The following is a 10,615-nucleotide window of genomic DNA, read 5'->3' on the forward strand; positions in this document are numbered from 1 at the left end:
GGAGGCCGGGTTTTGCGGGGGAACAGGCGATGGAGGAAGGCACAGGACCGGGGAAGGAGGGACTGGGCGGGAGAGGGTGGGGCGCTGTTCTCCTTGGGCTCCCAGCTGCAGGGGGCAGCAGAGGACCAGACCTGCGGTTGCAGGGTTAACGCGCCGGGAGGTAGTCCCTTAGACAAGCACAGTAGGGATGGTTGACTCTAGGAGATCCAGAATGTGGGCACAGAGGAATTGAGATAGTTGCATGGCAGAAAACAAGCGGCTTTCGTCGAATGCCATTCAGCCCTGTTTCGAGGGTTACTGTGTGCATACGTGTGCCAGAAAGCGCTTACTCTTCAGAGTGCGAGACCTGTATGTGTACAGTCTTACCCAAGTAGTATCTGGAGGCTTTTGGCCTGCCACCCTAATACCTTCCCAGAATTAAGGCACAACGTCTCCTGCAGAGGACAGTCAGTTAGGGCTGTAGGATCCATCACTAACTTCATTTTCACAAGATTAAAAAAAATAATTTAAAAAATGACTTTCCCAAGCCCTTCCTCTGGTTTTTGAAACTAGATTCCTGAATCAAATGCTTGGCAAATACTAGAACCCAGGAACTTTAGTTATAATGTGATAAAAAATTTCATGTAGCAGTTTTCTGGTGGGTAGAAGGAACATTAAAAAAATATGTTCAGTTATCTTGGTAAAAGATTCTAAATACATAGAATGCCATTCACCTGTATTTCTGTTGTAAAACAGAACAAGATTAACAACAAATATATGTTATGTAGGAATAGGTCTATGAGATTATTTGTGACTCGTTTGAAGAAAACTTTTAGCATTTTACTGAGAGTGGAAAAGGCTTAAGGGAAGCCTTAATAGGAAGACCACATTTTGAACAGATCAAATCCTAGAAATTTGTCCATGATTCTAAAGTTCGCCTGTGAGAATAAGCAAGCAAGAGACTAAAGAGAATACTGTTAAAAAGAAATGAGGGGCCGCTAGTACTACCAAATATTAAACCACATTATAAGCTCAAAACTTAAAACATTCTGGTAACTTGGCACATGATAGACAAATCAACTGATAGAATATACAGCCCAGGGGCTTCCCTGGTGATCCAGCAGTTAAGACTCTGTGCTCCAAATTCAGGGCGCCCGGGTTCCATCCCTGGTCAGGGAACTAGATCCCGCCACGACTAAAGATCCCGTATGCAGCAACAAAGATCCCATGTACCACAACTAAGACCCCGCACAGCCAAATAAAGTAAATAAATAAATTTAAAAATATATATATAGCCCAGATAAAGGAACCTAGTGTTGTAATATGTAATAAATACAACTAAATACAACTAAATACAACTAAAATGCTAATAGTATTGTTAGGGTGGTGAAATGAGGGGAGACTTTTTTCTCTGTCTTCATTTATTCAGTAATTCATTTCTTCAAAAAATATTGTCTACTATGTGCTGGATAGTGTTCTAGGAATGGGGATATAACAGTGAACAAAACATAAAAATCTCTGCTCTTTGGAGCTTGTGTTCTAGCTGGGTAGAAGGACAACAAACAAGATAAATGCCTAAGTGAACCATATAGTGTATCAGATAGTAATAAGTACCGGGAAGGGAGATATAAAGTGGTAGGAGGGTGGTTTGAAGTTTTAGAGAGGGTGACTAGGGAAAGTGACTTTTGAATAAAGACTTGAAAGAAAGGAAGGAGCTATGCATATAAGGAGAGGAATTGAATTTCAGGCAGAGGTTAACAGCAACTGCAGAAGCACTGAGGTTTCCATGCCTGGTGTGGTCAAAGAACATAGGGAAGGCCAGTGTGGGCTGAGTGGAGAGAACTAGGGGCAAAGTAGTAGAAAACAAAGTCAGAGAGTTTGGTAGGGTAGATCATATGGGACCTTGCAAGTATCAGAATGTTGCTTTTACTCTGAGTGAGGTGGGAAATATTTGGGTTATTTTGAACGGAGGAGTGTCATGATCTGACACGTATTTAATAGCACCAGTCTGGTTGCTATGTTGAGAACAGGATTTAAGGGCAAAGGCAGACACAGAGAGACTTGTTAGGAGGCCATTGTAATCCAGGAAAGAAGTAATGGTAGCTTGGAGCAAGGTGGTGGTAGTGGGGTGGTGAGTGTGATTGAATTTTAGATTATTTTGAAGGTAGAACTGATAAGATTTGCTCATGAATTGGATGAGGGCTGTGAGAGAGAAAGGCAACCAAACTGACACCAGGGTTTTTGGCTTGAGCAGCTGGAAGAATGGAGTTACCATTGACTGAGATGAGGACCTTGTTTTGGGGAGAGGAGATGATCAGAAGCTCAGTGTTGGATGTATTAAATTTAAGTTGCCTACTAGACATCTGGATGGAATATGGGTGGGAATATGTGGTCTGAAGTTCAAGGGAGAGGCTGGAGATACAGGTTTGCACTGTGACTTGTTTTCTTAATTTGTTTTTATTACTTTTGTAATAAAAAATATGAAAAAGAAGGATTAAATGGTTGTAATGACAAAAAACTTGGGGAAGTTAAGCTGCGAAGGTAAATTAGGGTTTTGGAATTACCAACTGGATGTTTCAAACTGTTTCATTTAGGTTCAGACCCTCTGTGGTTAGAGACTGTATCCATGCTGTGCTCAAGGAGGAACTGGCAAATGCTGAATACTCTCCAGAAGAAATGCCTCAGCTCACAAAACGTTTATCAGAAAATATTAAAGATAAATTAAAAGGTAATAGTGGTGGTAATTGGAAATGACTTGTTCCCTTCAAACATCCAATTTTACTCATTTGCCTCCTTCTTTATTTTTAAATAAGGGACATAACTGTGGATTCTATTAAACACACATTTTTCTTCACTGTCTAGTCATCTCAATTATTTGGTAACTTTTACTCATGTAGGTTTTTGTAGATGGTGGGAAAGAGCAAAGGTGTGAAATACCTAGTTGTACCGAACTACTATCCAAGAATTCGCAGTATGCAGAAAGACCAGAAAATACAGGGGCTCCTTTCCCCCATAATTTTTGGTTGTTTTTTCTACCAAGATATCAAGTCCTCAGCCTCCCATCAGTACCCTCACAGTCTGACCTCAATGCATCTCTCCTGCCAAATCCTTAACTACTTGCCCTACTCAGCACTCCACTCCTGCTTCACTCTACATCTGCAGAGCAGATCTTGTGCTTTTCCTCCCTGTTCTTTGTCTTTCTACCTCTCTCAGTCTCTTTTGTTAATAGTGTTATACAATCTGAAAAGTCCTTTCTATCTACCCTTTAAAATTTTAATTTAATTTAATTTAATTTTTTTGGCTGTACCACGTGGCTTGCGGGATCTCAGTTCCCCAACCAGGGATTGAACCTGGGCCACGTCAGTGAAAGCCCGGAATCCTAACCACTAGGCCACCAGGGAACTCCCTATTTACTCTTTTTTAAAGATTTTTTTTGGAGGGAAGAAATGTCTTTGTAATCATAATACATTTTCATTGTAATAAACCTGGACAATACACATAAAGTGGGGTTTTTTTTGTTTTGGGGATTTTTTTTTTTTTTTTCGGTACGCGGGCCTCTCGCTGTTGTGGCCTCTCCCGTTGTGGAGCACAGGCTCCGGATGCGCAGGCTCGGCGGCCATGGCTCACGGGCCCAGCCGCTCCGCGGCATGTGGGATCCTCCCGGACCGGGGCACGAACCCGTGTCCCTGTGCCCCCTGCATCGGCAGGCGGACTCTCAACCACTGCGCCACCAGGGAAGCCCATAAAGTGTTTTTTTAATGATATAAAAGTCTGTTTATCCATGGTAGTTACTAGTTAATACTTTGATGTATTTTTATTAATATGTTTTAATTTTTAGAAATAAAAAAATATAGAAAATACTAAGAATAAAATAACAATTTTCTTTCCATCATCCAAATTAACTGTTAGTATATTAGCATTTTTGTTTTCAGATTTTTAATGAAATTCGCTATTAAATTATTGTAAAAAAATACATGCTTGTTATAAAAAAATAAAGTGTAGAAAAATAATTAAAATTAGAAAAATCACTCCTAATGCCCCCACCCAAGAAGAATCATTAATATTACGTGACCATCATACCAGTCCTCTTTTCTATGTATATATACAGATAAATATTTTAAAAACAATGGTATACTATAGACTGTTTCCCATAGTGTTACAGCATTCATTCTATATTTAAATGGAATGATTGCCCACTATTTAGTCCTTTCACCATGCTATTTCCATTGCTGAGTTCTTTTTTCTGGTTCAATTCTTACCTGATGTGATTTTATTGTAAGTTTTTTCAGGAAGGGCTCAGAAATGCTGTATTCCTTGGATTCTTTCATGTTTGAGAATGCCTTTAAATGAGAATATATTTTGGATGAATATAATATTTTGAGTTAATTATTTTTTGAGAATTTTATGGATGTTGCTTCACTGTCTTCTTGCATTGACTATTACTGTGGAGAAATCTAAGGCCAGTCTGACGTTCTCTGCAGAAAGAATCCTGTCCCTAACCTTGATGCTCAGTAGTTTTTCTAGGGTATGGCTTGGTATTGAGCATTTTATGTCTGTTAATCTGCAGATTTTATTTTTTCCATATCAAGGAAATTTTCTTGTATCTCTGAGTACATTTCCAGTTCCATTTGTTAGATTATCTACTTTAGGACACCAAATATTGATGCGTTGAATCATCTCTGTCTTCCACATCTGTTATCTTTGCTGTAATCTCTTCCTTTTTCTTTGACATATACTTGTGATCACCTTGTCAGTATTTGTTTTCATTTGTGTCTGTCTTGTCTCTAGCCATTTTTTAAAAAAATTGTTTATTTATTTATTTTTTGGCTGCATTGGGTCTTCGTTGCTGTGCGTGGGTTTTTCTCTAGTTGCAGCAAGAGGGGGCTACTCTTCCTTGTGGTGCGTGGGCCTCTCATTGTGGTGGCTTCTCTTGTCGCGGAGCACGGGCTCTAGGCGTGCGGGCTTCAGTAGTTGTGGCTCGCGAGGTCTAGAGCACAGGCTCAGTAATTGCGGCGCACGGGCTTAGTTGCTCCGAGGCATGTGGGAACTTCCGGAACTAGGTCTCGATCCCACGTCCTCTGCTTTGGCAGGCAGATTCTTAACCACTGCGCCACCAGGGAAGCCCCTCTCTTGCCATTTTTAATTGATTAGTTTTGCAGTGATATCATGTGAGTATTCAGTTTGTTTCCTAGACCTATAATCTCTCCTTTCATCTTTCTGAGTTGTTGTTTTGTAATCTGATTGAGTTCTTATTTTACTGAATTTGTGGGCTTATGTTTTTCTATATTATGAATCAGTTGTGAGGAATTTCTCTTTGTTCCTTGATTTAGATTATCTCCTAGGTTGAGTTTTTTGGTCTTTTAAACAGTACGTTTCTTTTCTTCTTATTCTTTGGTTTGTATTTGCTGTTGTACCTTTGCATATTGCCATTCAGCTTCTTTTAATTTTGTTCTCATGTGGTGTGGGTGAATTGTTTTTTTTTTTACTTTCCTCCCACTGTATCTAAGACTATTTTATTTTATTAATTTTTTAAATTGAAGTGTAATTGATTTACAATGTGGCAATCTCTGCAGTACAGCAAAGTGACTCAGTTATGCACATAGAGACATACTTTTTTTAAATATTATTTTCCATTATGGTTTATCACAGGATATTGTGCTATGCAGTAGGACCTTGTTGTTTACCCATTCTATATATAATAGTTTGCATCTACCAGCCCCAAATTCCCAGTCCATCCCTCTCCCTCCCTCCCTCCCCCTTGGCAACCACAAGTCTGTCCTCTATGTCTATGAGTCTCTTTCTGTTTTGTAGATAGGTTCATTTGTGCCATATTTTAGATTCCATGTATAAGTGATATTATATGGTATTTCCCTTTCTCTTTCTGACTTACTTCACTTAGTATGATAAATTCTAGTTGCATCCATGTTGCTGTAAATGGCATTATTTCATTCTTTTTTATGGCTGAGTAGTATTCCATTGTATATATGTACCACATCTTCTTTATACATTCATCTGTTGATGGACATTTAGGTTGTTTCCATGTTTTGGCTATTGTGAACAGTGCTGCTATGAACATGGGGTGCATGTATCTTTTTGAATTATAGTTTTGTCCAGATATATTCCCAGGAGTGGGGTTGCTGGATCATATGGTAATTCTGTTTTTAGTTTTCTGAGGAACCTCCATACTGTTTTCCATAGTGGCTGCACCAACTTACATTCCCATCAACAGTGCAGGAGGGTTCTCCTTTCTCCACACCCTCTCCAACATTTGTTATTTGTAGACTTTTTAATGATGGCCATTCTGATGGGTGTGAGGTGGTACCCCATTGTAGCTTTGACTTGCATTTCTCTAATAATTAGTGATGTTGAACATCTTTTCATGTGCCTACTGGCCATCTGTATGTCTGTCTGTATTAAGGTGTTCTGCCCATTTTTCATTTGGGTTATTTGGGTTTTTTTTGTTGAGCTGTATGAGCTGTTTGTATATTTTGGAGATTAAGCCCTAGTCTGTTACATCATTTGCAAATATTTTCTCCCATTCTGTATGTTTCTTTTTGGTTTTTTATGGTTTCCTTTGCTATGCAAAAGCATGTAAGTTTGATTAGCTCCCATTTTTTAATTTTTGTTTTTATTTCTATTGCCTTGGGAGACTGACCTAAGAAAGCATTGGTATGATTTTTGTCAGAGAATGTTTTGCCTATGCTGTCTTCTAGGAGTTTTATGGTGTCTAAGACTATTTTATTTTTCCCTCAGAACTGTGTTTTAAGTGATGGGCATTTAATATTCTAGCCACATTTCTAAAGCATGGGTATGAGAAAAGGAGGAAGATGAATGGGTGGAGAAAGGAGGAAGCTCAGCTGAGCTGTGTGCACTGTTTTTTAAAAATAACTTGGGCTCTTGTCTCCTTCTGAGATTTTATTAAGTATACTGCATTAGGGTTCATGTCCCACAATGGAAGGGTTCCTATAAGTGTTCAGATTGTTTGCCTAATTTACTGTATAATCCTGGAGCTTTTACTTTCTCCAAAAAGAGTTGGCTCTGGGACTTCCCTGGTGGTACAGTGGTTAGGAATCTGCCTGCCAATGCAGGGGACACGGGTTCGAGCCCTGGTCTGGGAAGTTCCCACATGCCGCAGAGCAACTAAGCCTGTGCGCCACAACTACTGATCCTGCGCTCTAGAGCTCGTGTGCCATAACTACTGAAGCCCATGTGCGTAGAGCCCGTGCTCCGCAACAAGAGAAGCCACCGCAATGAGAAACCCGCACACCACAACAAAGAGTAGCCCCCACTCACCACAACTAGAGAAATGCCGTGCACAGCAACGAAGACCCAACACAGCCAAAAATAAATAAATAAAATAAATATATTTATATATATAAAAAAACGAAATGAGACTAAATTAAGAGAAAGATTATTTTTTAAAAAAAGGAGTTGGCTCTGTCTCAACTTTGCCTGTTTCACTTTTTTCTTCTTCGCTGTTTCCCCTATTCCTTGGCCAGAAAGGAGGGAAGATAAAGATGCCCATTCAGTTTTCTGTCCCCCAGATTTGTTGTTGGGGAGAATTTTCAGGATTTTGCTGTTTCAGCAGTACAGTTTTGGGGGAAGCAGCTGAGTTGTCCTAGGCCATACCAGTATTCTCCAGAATCTTATGGTTTATTTTCTATCTTACTGAACAACTTGCAGTTTTCTAAAGATCCCATGCTCTATGGCTTTGCATATGCTATCCCCCTCCGTAGAATGGAGAAACATTGTCCATCTGGTAAATTCTCACTCGTCTTTCAGGACTCAGCTCACTTACCTCATCCTCCAAGAAGTCTTTTCTGGTCATCCCTTCCCTGTTGCCCAGTCAAAGGGAGGAGCCATCCAGCTCTGTGCTCCTAATGTACCTTATACATGCCTCTCTTTGAATTATTACTACATTGCATTTTCATTTTATTTTCCATGTTTGCCTTCCCAACTACTATGAGTTCTTTAAGGCAAGAAGAGCATCTTATTTATCTCTGTATCTTGAGGGCCTAGCTCATTTCCTGACTTAGAGTAGGGGAGAAAGGAAGGAAGCTAAGACCTATTGAGAGACTACTATGGAAGAGAAATGGGTAGAGACAGGAGGCAGCTTGTCTCATCTAACCTCACAACACCCCCAGGAGGAAGGTAGTGATATTCCCATGTAACAGTTGAGGGAGATTTAAACTAAAACGTTAAATAACTCGTCTAAAGTTACACACTTACTAAGCTTATGGTTAGAATTTGTCCTTAAGTCTGACTCCCAAGCTTATAATCATACTCAGTAAGTGCTTGTAGACCGAATGCTTATGTTCATTTCTAGGCAAATTTGCCTTCATTAAGTAATTTTACCATATATTTGCTTATAGATAACTTTCTTATTTTTTCTTTCCAGAAATGGGATTTGACCGATATAAAATGGTGGTGCAAGTAGTGATTGGAGAACAAAGAGGGGAAGGTGTATTGTGAGTAGTTGGTTTTTCCTTCTTGTTTTTATTTTTATATATTTCTTATTGGGTGTTCATCTTCTCGACAATCCAGTAAGGTAGTGTCTTTGCAAGAGTGAGAGGAATGGACGGTATAATAAAATGCAGTGGTGAACTGAAGAGATCCTGGTACTGAGCAGCGAGGTTGACAGTCTGGGTGAACTCCATGGGGTAACTCACTTCTCATAGTATCTGTAGGCTAGTACGTCTTTCAGGGTTTATGTATATATGCTCCCAAAGAGAGTGTAGGATTATGTATATATGTTTCCTCCCATATTCCTTGTTGCCTAGTTTTTGGTCCTACCATTCTCCTACATTAATATCTTTAAAGTTGTCTGAGTGACAATTTTCATAGCTATTGTTATTGGCCTGGGCTTCTGTTTTTTAAAATTCACTCTGGTTTTTTTGGCCCCGATGTCACGTGTGTAACTTGTTTCTCTTCTGTTTTTCTAACTGATTATTCTCTCCTAAACTGGTTCCTCTTTCTCCCCTACATCCCCAGCTGTGAGCTTTCTTCAAGGCTCAGTTCTTATTCTTCTGCTCTTCTGTGTGCTTTTTCAATGAGCTCATTCATTCTCATTACCTCAAACTATCATTCCTGTATTGGCAAGTTCAAAATCTGTATTTCCTGTCTTTTCCTGTGCCCCAGCGTTAATCTCCTGTTTCCCTTTGTAAACAGTGCCTAGTCCAGTATTTTATAAGAAAGTATGAAAATATTTGCTGGATGAATTTAAAAAATACCTTGTAGATACTATCACTGAGAATTTCCACTATAGAATGTTAGCTTGGGAAGAGAATGCAGATTCTTTCTGGTGTCCAGTCCCCTTATTTTATGATGACACTTATGAGGTTCAGCATGATTTGCCCAAAATTCTAGATCTGGCTGGTGTCAGGCTCACTAATAGAGCCCAGGCTTCTGACTCCTCGCACAGTACTCTTCACCGTGGTGCCCTCTACCATTCGGTCAAAAGGCTTCGTAGAGTTCTTCACCACAGAGAAACTAAGAAATACTTTACTATTCTGTCATTTCAGAGTCAATGTGTTCAAATAGAGTTGCATATTTCTTTTCCCTTCCTCTCCTCAAATAAGCCTCTCATTTTCATTTCTCTGTCTCCTGCCTTATTACCAAGATTCCACTGACTCAGGCTTAAAAGTGTGGAACTCTCTTTTATCTTATGTAGCCATTACTCTCTCTCATTGCACGCACTGTAACCTGGATGCCAGGGTTGCTTAGCAGCCCCTTATCAGCACTTCCAGACTCTGATCTCTCTCCTCTGCAATTCACACAGCAGACCAGGCTCCCAGAAGTACACCCTCACCTCCTTTTCATAAACTCTATAGAGTTTATTTCAAATCCTGTATAGTATAAACTCCTCAAACTTGTTCTGACTGACTTTGTTAAATGTGATCAGGTTAAACTCTAAAGCATGGCATATAAGGCCTTCCCCACTTCCTTTTAAAACTTTTATCATCTAAAATTTTAGGCATATGAAAAAGTACATGGACTAAGGAACTCCCATATGTCTATTGCTTATCTTTAAGGTTATTAACACACACCCATGTTGTTTCATTTATACCTCCATCTACTCTCCCTGACCCCACCAGATTATCTTGAAGCAAGTTCTAGTCATCATATCATTTAATCTGTAAGTACAACAGTATATATCTCTAAAATATAAGGGCCCTTTTCAACATAATAAAATATCACATGTAAATATTGAAAATCCTTAATATTATAAAACATTCAGTTAGCTTTCAATTATTCCCAGTTGTCTCATATATACATGTGCATGTATGTATATGTGTGTTTTTGTGCGTGTGTATGTGTATTTTTTTTTACAGTTGTTCAAGTCAGGATACAGACAAAGTCCATGCATTGCATTTGGTTGATATGTCTCTTAAATTTCTTTTACTCTGTCATTTTGCTTCTTCTCCCTCCCCCCCTTTTTTTTAACCTTGCCATTTATTTGTTGAGGAAATTGGGTTGTTTGTCTTGTAGAGTTTCCTACATTCTGGTATTTGAGGATTGTATCCCCATGGTATTGTTTAGTACGTCTTCTAGCTCCTGTATTTCTTGTAAATAAGTAGTTAGATCTAGTCTTTTTTTTTTTTTTTTTTTTTTTTTTTTTTGTGGTACGAGGGCCTTT

The 10,615-nt window shown here is 39.1% G+C and overlaps 1 protein-coding gene across 1 annotated transcript in view; it reads left to right on the forward strand.

Moving 5' to 3' along the window:
• The window catches only part of DYNLT2B (dynein light chain Tctex-type 2B), a 21,222-nt gene that overhangs the window by 393 nt on the left and 10,214 nt on the right, over positions 1-10,615 (forward strand). Inside the window, exons 2-3 of the mRNA XM_007465872.1 lie at positions 2,574-2,707; positions 8,378-8,447. Of these exons, the coding sequence (XP_007465934.1) occupies positions 2,574-2,707; positions 8,378-8,447 (204 nt within the window). The remainder of the gene's footprint in view (positions 1-2,573; positions 2,708-8,377; positions 8,448-10,615) is intronic.

The sequence above is a fragment of the Lipotes vexillifer genome, unplaced genomic scaffold, assembly GCF_000442215.2.
Source record: "Lipotes vexillifer unplaced genomic scaffold, Lipotes_vexillifer_v1.1 scaffold853, whole genome shotgun sequence".
NCBI classification, from domain to species: Eukaryota; Metazoa; Chordata; class Mammalia; order Artiodactyla; family Lipotidae; genus Lipotes; species Lipotes vexillifer.